Source organism: Callorhinus ursinus, unplaced genomic scaffold (assembly GCF_003265705.2).
Source record: "Callorhinus ursinus isolate GAN/ISIS: 27379988/994484 unplaced genomic scaffold, GSC_fseal_2.0 scaffold67, whole genome shotgun sequence".
In the NCBI taxonomy this organism is placed as follows: Eukaryota; Metazoa; Chordata; class Mammalia; order Carnivora; family Otariidae; genus Callorhinus; species Callorhinus ursinus.
The window spans coordinates 2345639-2361301 of NW_027397129.1; the positions used below are offsets into that span (position 1 = coordinate 2345639).

Below are 15663 nucleotides of genomic sequence, written 5' to 3' on the forward strand. Positions count from 1 at the left end.
TGTGTGTGTGTGTGTGTGTGTGTGTGTGTGTGTGTGTGTGTGTGTGTATTGCATGCTAATGTATGCTGAATTGAGAGTGGGGTGGCAGGAAGTAAAAGAGAGTGAGAGACTGTTATTCTGGATGATGGGATGCTGCCCATACTTCATTGTTCATGAAGTTGAATGTAACACATTCCAGGAACTGTTTTCTACCTTTCCTGTTTGTTTTGTTTTTGCATTTCTTTATGCATTTTGATAACCACTTTGTTTTTTAAGAGGTATAAATGACATATAAAATAACCATTTTAGGGTGCCTGGGTGGCTCAGTCATTAAGCATCTGCCTGTCGCTCAGGTCATGATCTCAGGGTCCTGGGATCGAGTCCCACATCGGGCTTCCGGCTTGGCGGGAAGCCTGCTTCTCCCTCTCTCCCTGCTTGTGTTCCTGCTCTTGCTATCTCTCTGTCAAATAAATAAATAAAATCTTTAAAAAAAATAAAGTAAAATAACCATTTTATATACTAGACAGTATATTGTTAAAATAATTGTATGCTGGGACGCCTGGGTGGCTCAGTCTGTTAAGCGTATGCCTTCACCTAGGTCATGATCCTGGAGTCCCAGGATCAAGCCCTGGATGGGCTCCTTGCTCAGCAGGGAGTCTGCTTCTCCCTCTGCCCCTCCCCCTGCTCCTTCTCTCTCGTTCACGCTCTCTTTCTCTCAAATAAATAAAATGTTAAAAAAAATTGCTTTTCTAATTAACTTATAGTCTCAAAACTAGATATTTCCAGTGTATTAAACATGATGCAATAGTTAAATTTTATTATCTTTTCCTTCCTTAAAATCTTTTGTCATGTGAATCTATGAATAGAGTTAATGAAACATCTGGAATGTATTAGAAATTATTCTGTATTTGGAGTAAAATGATATGGTTGAGAATCATGAGTTTTCTCCTTGCTATGTGACCATGTATGTTACCTGCTTTGAGCCTCAGCTTCATCATCTATGAAATAAGGATAATAGTAATACTTATCTTGATATGGTTTTTATGAGGATGAGATTAGATGGTGAATTATGTGTAGCCTCTAATATTGTTTGTATAATAAGAATAATAATGAATATGAAAATGGTTTGGGGTTGTGTATTTAACTATGAATTCAGAATCTACATAATGGGTATTTAATGTTTATAATTAAGTAATAATATATTCTGGCATTGAAACTAATTATATTTTTAAAATTTAATTTTGTATTTGTAAATAATGACAACTATTTTGGTTTTGGATTGATTTTGTTTCTGTCCTCTAAAAAGGACAGTGATTATGTAGTAGCATAAAGGAATGGAGATAATTAAGATGATTTTTTTGTTCTCTGCATTAAAGTATAATAGAAATATTTTTATAAAAGAGAATTACTTTAGGGACAGCTGGGTGGCTCAGTCAGTTAAGCATCTACCTTTGGCTCAGGTCATGATCCAAGGGTCCTGGGATCCAGCTCCAGGTAGAGCTCCCTGCTCAGCTGGGAGTCTGCTTCTCCCTCTCCCTCTGCCCGCCCCCCCCACTTGTGTTCTCTCGCTTGCCCTCTCTCTCAAATAAATAAATAAATAAAATCTTTAAAACAAAAAGAGTATCACTTCAGGAGAAGATTTTGGAAAATGACATTTTGGAATGAGTATTCTGCTTATCTCATTTGTAATTAGATATCTGTTAGAATTTGATAAATAATAAATAGTACATTGATAAACCAGTGCCATTACCTGTTTAAATTACTGGCTTCAAAGTGTCTCCTAATTATTTTATACTGTAGTCAATGGATGCAACTTTTTTTTAGCATTCACTTATATATTTATACATCACATGTAAAGTAATAGCATTGCAGCATTTATCTTATTAAATGTAAAGTTATTTTGATATTGATACCTTCATTAATTTTATTCTTTTACTATTTTTATCATCTCCTGATATAAATACTTTTATTTGTATAAAGGTACAATTCTAAGACTCATTAACTTGTTTCCTATGGAAATGTTCTCTTGTAGGGTATTAATACAAGCCATTAAGCTAGAATATCTTCTGGCAAAAACTCCTAGCAGATGGCAACTTTTCTCTCTATTAATTTTGGATTGGACATGTGCTTTGGCTTGTTTGGTCATGTTATAGTTGTAACATTGAGCAAGGATCATTCACGCAAATGCAATGATAATATAGCCCTGGACATGTACAGTATACAAATTTATATCCCAGTCTATATAAAGTCTTACATATTTTCTTACTGTAAATAGAAAGGTTAAGTAATCCATTAAGGTATAAGTGTCATAGTAACTTATTTGAAATGTGTTTTAAGGTAATGCCCATTCTTTGGCAAGTATCTAATTCGGAGTCTAAGTGTTTCATACTTACATTTGAGCATTCATAGGTGTTGGACTACAATATTCAGTTGTCATTTAGATATCTAGTAATGTTAGAAACAGTTTTAGTCATCACTTTTAAAGCATGCAACTTTTGATTTTTGAGCCTGGATGTAAGGTAGATGGACATATCTCCCTAAAAGCAACTTAGATGCATAAGGTAATAGGTACAAAAAAGGAATACACCTTTTAATCTTTTCTTTCAACTTGAAAAAATAACTATTATAATGATAGGTCTGGACAAGTCAAGTCAAAATACATTTGAAATATTTTCTTTTGCTGATGTATTTTTCTCATACTAACTTTTGATTTTTTGTGTCTTCTGTATATGCTTGACATCTTTACTAAATCTGGTATTTTCCAGGAGTCCCCTTGCAATCCGCTCTTTGAACACTGTACAGTATACTCATTGCATACTTTAAGAATAATCAATTTAAAGGTGCAGCTCCTCATTTAACCTATTAGGTAGTTGTCTTAGACTTGAGCAGCATTTCCCAAAAATACTATCAGGAATAATTTATGGATCACCTGGCAATTAGCATTTTGTTGATTCCCTTCTAGCTTGCAGTTACCAGAAAATAAGTCCCCTTTTATAATAGGGAACCTCAATATCAGAAGGATGAAAACCAAACCTTTTTGACAGTGTCAATGTAATTAATGAATCACCTTCACTTGAAAACAAGCCCTTATATTTAATTTGTCATGCAGTGCACATTAGCATTGGTGTCACAATGCCTTCTAGTCGATCTTAATTCACTTGCATTCAGTTTTATACACAGCAAATTAATTCATCTTAATCATGTATTTTAATACTCTGTATTTTTTGCAAGTCCATCCCAATAATAGTATGGAGACAGTATAAATCAGTGTAATAATTTCTCTAAGTTATCATTGTTCTCTGTTTAATATCAGGGTACTTTTTTTGATTTATCTTAGAAAAGTGTTTATAACCATATAGAATTGAGGCCAAGTGCACTCTGAGGACAGCTGGATATGAAAGATACAGTTCATGATATTTTTAAAGGGCTCTATATGCAGATTTTTGGAACTTTAAGTTTCTCAGAGTTTCATATCCCTTCATATTATTTAGCAGATCATAGCAATACTTGACCATCCATCATATCTCCATTAGAATTATTCTGGGCATTAGAAACTTAATTTTGTTGTTTATGCTGTAAAGTCATAATCATCCATAAAATATATGTATGTATGCCTTTAGTTAATGGAAAAATAATGATCTGAATGCATTAAGTAAATATTTCCTTAATTAAAATAATTTTTAACAAACTTTGATTTTTAATTGCAGGTGGCCTGCATGCAGTTTATAAATGCTCTTGTCACTTCACCTTATGAGCTTGATTTTAGAATACATTTAAGGAATGAATTCCTCCGTTCCGGACTAAAAACAATGTTACCAGTAAGTTGAGTGTACACATTAAGTCTGCTGATGAACTTTAACATATTTCTCTCTTTAGACAAAGTACTTGCAACAGAGTAGATAAATGTGCCTTGGTATATTTTCTTTTGTAAAGCATTAGACATTTTGCAAGCTTTTCTATATTGCAATAATAGCAGTCTTTATATACAACTGATGATTCAGAATTCAGCTAGTGTGTCCAGAAATGATGTGGGTGTTTTTTGTTTTGTTTGTTTTCTTAAAGTCAAAAGGGAATTTCTTTTCTTTGAATTTAAATACTGAGAACATAAGAGACTACTGCTTTTTCTTTTTCTGCGGCTTCAATTTTCATTTAAAAGTTTTGCTTTCTGGGTGCCTGGGTGGCTCAGTTGGTTAAGCGACTGCCTTCGGCTCAGGTCATGATCCTGGAGTCCCGGGATCGAGTCCCACATCGGGCTCCCTGCTCAGCAGGGAGTCTGCTTCTCCCTCTGACCCTCTTCCCTCTCATGCTCTCTATCTCTCATTCTCTCTCTCTCAAATAAATAAAATCTTTAAAAAAAATAAAAAGTTTTGCTTTCCTCTTTGATAACTTAGATTGATATCATTTATATTCAGCATAAGTATCTATAGAATTTTGGTCAGTATATTCTAGATACTTAGGAATGGTATTCTTGCTACAGTGCTATAGAAACTTTTCTAAAGTTTTATTTCTTAAATTGAATGTGCATATATGCTCTAATTATGATACTGTTAAAACATTTTTGAAATAACTTTATAGGCTTGATCTGAGATAAATGAGGACACTTATTCTATAAACACAAATATAGCTAATGTGACTATATTTTATTTAGTATGTTAACTGAAGAGGGATTTTGTTTAAAACCATGGCATTGTTAAGAGACATGTAAAGTCTAGTCTTTTCATTTAAGCTACCCAGAGCACACCTGAATAAAAAGAAGCAAAAGGGAGTAAAAAAGAAAACAAAACAAAAGAAATGTCAAGTAAGCTTATATATAATACTTAGAGGAGTAGAAATATCAAAATCAGGGAAATTTCCTGGTAGGAATGAGAGTGTAGCATGCATCTGTAACTTGTGTTCTGTTAGTCTTAACTGAAAGTAGTTGAAACTTACCATCATAAAATGAACCCTACAGTGAGTCTACTGAAACCCACTTTGATAAGATATTTGATTTAATCTATCTGGTTTTAGAAAGTTCTGTGTCAATTATACTTTAAATGGTACTTTAATCCATGACTTTAAAAAAACAGGGAATTGGTTGCAGTGAATCAAAGCAACATTTTAAGTGACCCATATGGAGGTTTAATATGCAGTTAACTAGGCACATTCACTAGTTACACATTTATTCTTGTTTTCTCAGAAATCTTTCCTCATGAAAAGTCTGTGGCTGTAGGTAGTTACAGATCATGTTATAATCTTGATTCTAGTATGGCTTTTGAGTTATCTACTCATTGATTTCCATGCTTGTCCTCACTGGGGTGGTCCTCAGTTTCTGAGAGAGTATTAATGTCTTTGGACACTTGCTGGCTACAGGGGCTCCTTAGTGTCCTCTACTCATTTACCAAGATGCCACGTATTGTGCCTTAGTTGTTGCTATTACTCTTTCATCTTTTATTTCCCTGTATCTATTTATAATTGAATATTCATTTTCTGCCTTATACTACTGAATGTTTGATCAAAAAAACTGTTACTCTCATTTTAATTTATTTAAGTTGTCCTCTTTTCAGAAAGAGAATGAATGGTAGCTCTTGTCTTTACCTTTTACTTTTCTCTGGTGTATTCATCTTTGCTGGGTTCAGTGGTCTCATGGTATATTTGGTTACACTGACAGTGAAGATTTTGCATCCGTCATTCTACGCTACACTTTCCCATCGGCCCTGTAGCTGTATTTTAAGCCTCTTGTGGCACCATGGTGCTTCTTAATAAATGCATTCTTCATATATTTATCAGCTAGATTTTTCTTTAACTGTCAAATCTCTTCAGTCTGACCTGAGTCCCAGATCTCAGTGATTCCTCAGCAAGAGAAAAGTAGTAAGTGTCATGTGTCTGCCTCCTAAAATTTTGGAATAGAACCTACAAGAATTCTCAGGTTGTTTTTTTTTTTTTTTCTCCCTAAGACAGTGGAGCAAAATATGGTTACATACAGCCCTGGTTCTCAACTAAAGAGGTTGGAAATGTCCCTCTAAAGAGAATATATCAAAATCTTATTGAGGGTAAGGCAGAGATGTTTGGTTTGAAAAGAAAACAAATCTTCCGCAGGTACTTCTTATATATAAGATGAGAATCAGAATTCAGGCAGAAAGACCCAGAAGATTTAGAGATCCTTTCTTTAATACCATAGATTTCATGACTGAGGTTGTTCTTGTAGTTTTATTATCACAATTTGGAACAAAGGTCAGAATGGTCATGGATTAATGTATTTTAGATGTACCTGACATGTCAATTATTATCTAATGAACTCATTGTTTAATTTACTATTAATATTTAAGCTTAAACCACTAGAATTTGGGGAGTATTAAACATCTGTATGCGTGCATTGAAGCTTAATAATATATTCATAGATGAGTTTTTAACAGGAGGAAATGCTTAATTTTCTAGAATCTATCATATTCAAAGCAGCAGATTAGATGTGGCTAAGGCTAATACAAATTGTACATGAAAAAAAATTAGACCTATCTGGTTGTATGGAAGTGTTGAATCACTATATTCTACACCTGAAACTGTTATTACATTGTATGTTAACCAACTGGAATTTGAATAAAAACTTAAAAAGAATTGTACCTCTCTGGAATCATTAAGTGTTAAGGAAGAATCATTCTTAGTATTTCAGTAATTCCTGAGACCATCGTAATAATATAGTACAGTAGAACTTTCTTCATCAATAATCAGAATCCTCAAGACAAGGACAGTTATTTTAATTATATTCTGTAAAAATTTATTTTCAAAATTCACCTATCTCTGTTGATAAATTATGGTGTTTAAAGGGAGTTTATACTTCATTTATATGGAATAAATTTGCTTTAGTAATTTGGGATTAGTGAGTTGTTATATACTATACAGTGATTTTTAAGCTAGTATTTGCTCTATAGGTAACTCATATTGATTTCTTGTGAAGTTTTCTCCATCTGCCTTTTATTTAGTTAAATAAATTTAGAAAATATTAGGTAATTTAGATATGTGAAGGAACAAGATAGTAAGAAATCATGTCTGTAGGCAGCAGGCATCTTTATTTTAAAATACCAACAAACTCTTTCTTATTCTGTTGAAGACTCAGTTTTGATTGCTTGACTGGTGATCAGTCATGTATTAGTAATAGAATTTCCTTTGAAGTACACCAAATTATAGAGATTTAATTATATGTTTTAGAGACTGCCAACAATGTTCCATATCCATAGAGCAATTATGTTTAAAAAATAACTGAAACTTATTTATAATATTTTACATTATTAATAGTTAATACTGTAATTCAGTAATATGATAGTCTGCATTTAAAGTATAAAACTTTAGTGATGCATTTCCATTTCCTTTTATAGGGTATCATATTTGTGCTATAGAAAAACTAATTAAATGTTTATTTCATTAAGAATTTATAGATATATTTTTCAAGATTTGATATTTGAATGAAAGGAAGTTTTATATATGTGTATATGTATATATGCATATCTATTTTAATGGATACTATTAAATAATATAGGATTGCACTTGTATCTAAGTTTTTATATTGTGCTATATATGTTCACATACTATATATATTTTATAACTAATATGTTGTCCTAATTAAAAACAGTTAAACATTTAACCAGTTATTTTTACAGAAAATAGTTATGCAGATTGAGTCCATGTTTTATAATGTTTTGATGCTAATTAAATAGCAGTATTTAAATTAGATTTTTCTGTTTTTCTAACATATTTAAGAGTATTCAGGTTTTGTAGTGAGCATCTAAGAAAGAACATATTGTGACAGAAGAATAAGGAAAAGTCCATATTGTAAAATGTGTTAACAGTTGTTTCTGCAATGACCAGCATATTAGGTGTGTCTGGATTTGGCTCTTGTTTGACTGGAGTTCTTAAACCACTTGAAAATATGACCCACCAATTATAGATAATTTTGCATTCCAATAGATTTAAAAATTCAAAACTAGACCTAAAGCAAGTTACTAAAGAGGGAACTAAGTGTAAATACATTTATTTGTCATATATTTTATATGAAATTATATAGAAACATACTAAGTATTTTTATATGTTCTGTATGTAAATTTTCAGTAAATTATTATATGAATGTTAGAAAAAATCTAGCAATTGCATAAATTTGCATTTGGCTTTAGTAATAGCCATTACATCTCCATTTATAATTGCTCTATTGAATAAAAATAGAAATAAGAAATGAATCCTGTTTTGTTTTATTGACCTAATTTGAAGTACACCATGCTTGCATTTCCTTTTAGAATTCAAGCTCAGCTCTGAAATCCTAGTCCCACTTTCATTATCACCCTTGAGCATCCACAGTTGGGATTATCGATTTGGGTTTTGAAAGCTGCAACTTAATGGACACATATTAAAAGATATTCCAGGTGATATATATTAAGCCCAACAATCTCTAGTGTGGCATGCTTCCAAAGATTTTGTTCATACTATTATTTTTAAAAATTATCAGAGGTTTGTAATGCATGTGCTTATAATGTATTACAAAAACAAATCTTTGATGCCCAAGTTGGTATTTTGTGATTTGGCTAAGCAAAAATGAAAAGTGGGGGAGGAGGCTTGTCATGCAGCTTGATAAAAAATCCTGACGCCTTTTTGCTTCAAAATCACAAAATATCATTTAAAATAAAATCCTTTATACAACTTTCTACGCCATACTTGGGACTGTTGTGCTTGAATATATCCTTGCGTTTATTCTTCATTAATACAATTGATTATATTTGCATTTTTCGCAAGAGGCATATTTGAATGTTCTAACTGCATGAGTTCTTTTGTGATCTTTGATTAGTGTATTTAGTCAAAACAACAGCATTCAATTTGGGTTGTTAGCAATTAGTTCCCCCCTCCCTTTGTAAAAGTGATTGTTAATTTTTAATGTAAATATTCAAAACCTGGGGCATGAAAAGAAAATGCAATGAATGCAATGAGGTTCTTTTATTTTAAAATAGGAGAATACATAATACGTTTACTTTTACTTTCTCAGAAAATAAGTGCCTGGATCAATATAAAATTGCTTTTGTGTATATAAATGAATAATAGTATCTGTGCTTTATTACCAAAATATGGTGTTGTCAAACTCTTACTCATTTGTTACATTTTATATTTATATATTAGGATCTAAAAGAAAAAGAGAATGATGAGCTTGATATTCAGTTGAAAGTATTTGATGAGAACAAAGAAGATGACCTAAATGAATTATCACACCGTCTCAATGACATTCGAGCAGAAATGGAATATCCTTTTGACAAACCATTAAAATAATTTTGCATGTATTGTGAAAAAAAAGGATTTGTGGTTGATTTTGTGGACCATTATTAGAATTCTTGTCTGCCAGCCCAATTTATATTCATTTATTTATTTTAATACCTCACTATGATGCTGTCCTTGAGATTCATGTTGAGGAATTGTCAGATTGTCCTGATGATTTACACAAACTATCCTGAAATCTGCAGTGGCTTGCTGTATTATAGATGTATTCAGCTCAATAGTCTTGAATAGACAAGAACCTAAGGCATATACCTCACATACAAGAATTTGAGGGGAAAAGTTCACTGAGTTCATAAGTAACTGTAGGTAATATACTTCTTCAGTTTATTAAAATGTACTCAAATGGTTTAGAGATACAATTCAATTCATATAAATGCCTTACTCTCAATCCAACTATTTTGGTTCCTTAGTGAAAAAAAAAAGTGTAGATGTGATAGTATCTGACTATAACAAGGCTGTCTGGTAGAAGCATTTGAGTCAAAAACAACTAGTATATAATCTTCCTATGGCAACAATTTTATATGAAATGATTTTAGATCTAAAAGAAGGTTGTCACAGCATTGCTGACCATTTGTTTCACACTCAGTAAATTTCTTGCTTATGGGTTTTGGGGAGATTGGGAAATACTTCAGAAATAAAATGACCTTTGAGATGGAATTTTTCTGTTATATCTTCTTCCCTGTTTCTCCCTGCACTGCCCCCCCAAAAAAAGCTGGAATATTCCTCTCCTTGAAACCTCTATAGTACTTTCTATCTGTCTTATTTATGTGCACTTCTGTGCCCCTATGAGATTGAGGGCAGAAGTTTTATGTTTCATCTTTTGCCTCCAATGCTACTATTGAAGTATATTATAAATAAGTATTGGATAAATGTGTGTGCAGTGGCTAACTATGTTATTATTATAAGGGATCAATGCTAGTAATTTCTTATCCATCATTAGTGACTCTAGTCTACAGTCATTTCCATAATATTAAATGCTTTTTATATTAATATATATCTTGCTTCCTTTGTATAGATTTCTCTTATAATCAAACTTCTACCATAAAGCTATTTTGGGTTTCATTCTGTAACCATTTGAAAGACCTTATGAGACTTTAACACAACACTGTTACATGGGGTCTAAGAAATAATCCATCATATACTTAATTCTACTTCAGAGAAAATGTTGACATATCAGATTATTTTTGGAATGTTGGATTACATTTCCTCTTCTACCTTTTACATTGATTTTCCAGGTCCTCAGTTTTATTATAAAAGTGAATCCAGCTTTGAAATTTGTTGTCTAGTTTATTAAAAGCATCTAAACTTTTTCCACTCTTTTTATATCCTAAGAAAAATGTTTCAAGTTCTATTGTCTTTACTTTCCATTTTTACTAAATAATGGAATACAAATGAATGCAGACAATAACAATTTCACATTATTAAATATTTTATCAGTATAAAATAAAACTGGTTTGTGATATTTTAGCAGTCCATAGAATGTTCCATTACCTTCTATATTATGTGGTGGTGAAAATAGAGGAGTAGTGGCTTACATGAATAATGTAGGTCCTCTATCACAGCCACGGGAAGATCAAGAGTAAACCGTTTTCTCTAATGGCATTGCTGTTCCAATCATACTACTATCTGTAATTTATAATGAATAACTGATTGCTTAAGGTTTTGTTGATTAAATGGCCTTGGAAATATTCTTTAAGTCTGTTTCTCTCATTAAAAGATTAAAGTGATTCCGTAGGTTAAATTTATTTATGTAAATTTTAAAATACCGGAGTTGAAGGTTTAGAAACAATAAGGGAAACAAAATGGTACTTCAGTGTTTTAAAAAACGAAGCTGCTTTTGTTATGAATGGAACTTTCATTAAGGGTTTTAATTTTTTTCCTTTACTTACTTTCACTGATATGAATGAAGTGTATCATCTTCTATATAATATGTTGAAGGACACTGCTGCTGAAAATTACTTATTATCCATTCTACAACATTTTTTGCTCATCAGAAATGATTATTACGTCAGGTAAGAGGTGGTTCTGAGAGTACTAGTATTTGTGTAATTTGAATTTGATATTTAAGGAAAACTAATAATGTAGTTCATGCTAGGTACTATATGCAGATGTATGTACATACATAGTGTATAAGAGTTTGATGACTTAGCATAACATATTTTAGAAGGTGTGAATTTATTTTTAATTGGGCCAGAAGGATCTATTTATAAAACTGGATACCCCAGTGACAGGACATTTAGTAGCAAAGAACCCAACATATTTTCCTGACCTTGTAATGAATTTTCTTTGCTAGATAATGATAGCACAGAATAAGCACTGAAGTGTCTGCGGTGGAACTTTTAAGTTCATGTACATTTTATTTTATTTTTTTAAGTTCATGTCCATTTTAACAAGTTAGGTTTTACTTTTATTTCTCCTTTCTAGTATTTATTTAATAATAGATGTGATCTTAGCTAAGAAAATAATAGTAATATTTCAGCTTTATATCCAGTAATACAATTCTTCAAGATAAATGATTATGATGATAATAAAGTTAGAAGTTTCAGAGTCTAGTAACTGCAAATATATCTGAAAACCAGAAAGTTAGAGAAAGGTTTCTGAGTGACTGAAATTATCTATAAGCTGTGGTCATGATCTTATATGTAACTATTCAAGAGACTCTTAGTTGTTCTTCATACTCTAATATGCATGAAATTCTGGCAACCTAGGTTCTCTGATTTCTCAGAATTTGCTTGATTAAATGGTAAAGGCAGGCAACCATGGGTCAGGTATAGTTGCAACAAAGATGACAGTTCTAAAGTTATATAGAAAGCTATTATAGTTCAGACTTTTACAATAATTCATGGACATCATGATGTTACAGAGACAAAGAAAAGTGGTTAAAGGGCAACCCTCTCGGGTCCCCTCCCTCTTTGGGAGCTTTGTACTATCTCTTTGCTATCGCTCGATAAACTTTGCTTTGCTACCCACCAAAAAAAAAAAAAGGAAAAAAAAAGAAAAATGGCTAAAATAATTATATGCTGTTTTCTTAAAACAGGAAATATGGTAATTAAAATGTTTTCTAATGTTCTGGCAATTAAGTGGGTACTGTGCCTATGGGTACACAGTTACCTAGGGAAATAATTTTCATGAAACCATCCATTTCTCAGTAACTTTCAATATATAATAGTTACTCTAATATGACATCTTTTTCATCCTGGGAACATCGATGTGAAGTACAAGTGCGACCAGCACTTTTATTATACTTAGAGATAATTAACATGGCCTTAAAGAGAACACTTGTGTTTTCCTTGTTTACCCAAAAAGTCATTTACTGGACTGATGATAATCCAATATTATTTATCCTAGAATTGTTGATGACTTGAAAAAGCCTAAAATGGGTTAATGTATATTACTATTTAATCTTACTCTTGAGGCCAGCCCCATGACAAAAAAAACATATAAGAGCAATTAGACTCTGTTTGGCTTTGTTTGCAAACTTTTAGTAGGTTGGCTAGTTATCAGCACACTAATCGTAAGAATGTTATCATAATTTCTCTATACAATATTTCTTTCTGATGTTTCTCTGTTGAATTTACTGGCCACTGATAAATACTAAATTTTCCCTGAATTTTAATGCAAAAAGTGACTTTAAAAAATTTTTGAAGTATGCAAGTAGTTATTATTTAAGGCCAGAATTATCTTGATAGATTACAAAATTAGGATATGTTTAAAAACGTTTGACACTTTGAATGAATTCAGGCTATGGCCATGCATATTAAGTGTGTATGCTTCTATAAAATGAATCTTAAAAACGTGCATAAATAGATCTTCGGAATTTTGTGGGTCAGTCTAGTTTTGTAAGCGATTATAGCTAATCTTGAGTTAAAGTGTTGTAGTAAATTTAAGACATTGCCACCTAATGCCAAGATACTCATCTCTTCCTGAAACTGAAAACTTGTAGAGGCTTAGAACCATTTCTGTATCCATGGATATAGAACTAACAGGCCATTTATTTTCATTAACTTTAGGAACAATAAGTTTGTAGATAGGTTGATAAGTATCTTTGTACAAAGGCATGAATTCCTAAAAACTAGAGTATTAAGTCACAAGTGTTCACAATTGATTACATTATGATAGGTTTTATACTATAATGTCCAGACCATCGTTAAGTTTAGGCATAATTCTCTTAAGGGAATGCAGTGGCTTGAAAGAGTTCTTTTAACAGTGCTAGAAAAAGACTTAGTTCTTTTATCATGCTGAACCACTTTTTTAAAGAGTTTATGTATTTATTTACTTGAGAGAGAGAGAAAGAGAGGGAGAGACAACATGAGCGAGGGGAAGGACAGAGGGAGAAGGAGAGAATCTAAAGCAGACTCCACAGTGAGCATGCAGCTCCCACAAGGTGGGGGGCCATCGATTTCGTGACCCTGAGATCATGACCTGAGCCAAAATCAAGTGTCGGATGCCTAACCAGCTGAGCCACCCAGGTGCCCCTGAACCACTTCTTAAGAAAATTGGCTTGTATAGGTAGAAAAGATATTCAGGAATACTTTCTCTCTTTCAGGCCACAGTATTACAAAATAATTGAGGAGTGCGTTTCACAGATAGTGCTGCACTGCAGTGGTATGGACCCAGATTTCAAGTATAGGCAAAGATTAGACATTGATTTCACGCATCTGATAGGTATGTAATATTATCCTCAATGTCATTTGATTGTGTTTCACTCTCTTCTGTATAATAGTCACTTTCTGAAGGTAGTGCTCTCACTGAACTTCCTTTATTAAAATCTGGTAAGTCTTTGTGTCTGTGAGTACTGAATCACTATAATTGTTAATTATGTTGATCATGAGAGTTCTGCTTGTGTGGTGGAAAATATTAAGCTATTTGATACGTTTTAATTCTCTTGAATTCAGTTTAAAATCAGTGGTGCACACACACATAGGAAAAACATATTATAGATGAATGCTTTGCTCTTTAGAAACATGACTCTGAAATCCTTTGATTCAGTTTATATTGGCACCTCAGTGGTTTTATAGAAATCACATGTGCAGTAGGTATTAGTGTTCAAGTTTGAGAAAGGAAACACAGGCTTATTTCAGTAACTTAAGACTTTTTAATTCTATCAAAGTAGATCAGTTTATAATTTTTGTAGACCTTAAAGCTAGGAAAGAATTTGAGGTGATGATGTTCATCTACTTGGATCAGTAAGGAAATTAACTTACATGATCCTAGACTACTAGTTAGCTGTACTTTCTGGAGCAGTCTCTGAAGGATAATGTGAAACCTCTCTTGTGAAATATGCTGTTATATGACATTACAGTTAAACAGTTTTTGTACCTAATTAAAATCACTATTGCTAAGATTTGGGCATGAACTCATTTGTCTTGTCGTTAAAGGAAGAAAACAACAGCTGTGGAATGCCAATTTTATATTATTGTTCACTCCATAGCACAAGGCAAACTCACAGTAATATTCAAAGATGAATTCCTTATTATTATTATATATTATTTTCTGATTTTAAAACCAATACTCATTTATTCCAAGCAATCTGGAGGCTTATGTAAGTGACAATAAACCACCAATCTCACTTTTCAGCTCAGTACATTCCACCACCATTACTCACTTTTTGGCTAAGTACATTTTCTTATATCTTATTTTTTTTTTATCTCTTTCTCTATATGCTGATTTTTAATGGAGATTTATAATATGAAAATTTTTTTCATGTTAACCTTCAAAATGTGACTTTGGATGTCTGTATAATATTCCATTTTATGGAATATCGTAACCATCTTGACCAGTCCTTTCTTATTGTACATCTAGATTGTTTTCAGGTTCTTGCAATTATAAATGAATCTGCTATGAACATTCTTTGCATAAATGTTTGCCTTTTTCTTGCCATTTCCTTAGGATTGATTCCTGTAATTGAGGATATGATCTTAGAAAAGCCAGATGCTTTTCAGAAAGTGTGCATCAATTTACCTTCCCTAAGAATTAATGTAAATGCTGGCTTCTGTGCAAATTTGATAATAAGCTTGATAAACTCATTAGTTTATTTCATATTTTGTTGAGAATGTTATAAGGGAGTACTCTGTTGATTTTGACTAGCTCTTTCAGTGTTCAGTAGACATTTGTTTTTTGTGTACTGTGTGCTAGGTACGTACATTTGTGTATTGTTAGCACTGGGGTTGGGGAGATGAAGGCATTGAATGAGAGAGAATAGAGCTTCAGAAACCCATTATTACCTTATCCATGTGTTATCTCTGGTCTTGAACAAATCATTTAACTTCTCTGCTTTAGTTTTATCAACTGTAAATTCAGATAAGTCAAATATATGCATGTTCTGAATATTTTATGGTTAGAGGACATTTTCTGATGAATGCTTCGGAACTTTGATTAGAGCCACACACATGTGCATAA

The 15663-nt window shown here is 32.2% G+C and overlaps 1 protein-coding gene across 6 annotated transcripts in view; it reads left to right on the forward strand.

Moving 5' to 3' along the window:
* DIAPH2 (diaphanous related formin 2) overlaps positions 1–15663 on the forward strand; it is a 949436-nt gene that overhangs the window by 259105 nt on the left and 674668 nt on the right. For all 6 annotated transcript variants that reach the window (XM_073885915.1, XM_025876973.2, XM_073885914.1 and 3 more), the window contains 4 exons: positions 3687–3797; positions 9112–9230; positions 11160–11276; positions 13811–13929. In XM_073885915.1, coding sequence (XP_073742016.1) covers positions 3687–3797; positions 9112–9230; positions 11160–11276; positions 13811–13929 — 466 coding nt within the window. The remainder of the gene's footprint in view (positions 1–3686; positions 3798–9111; positions 9231–11159; positions 11277–13810; positions 13930–15663) is intronic.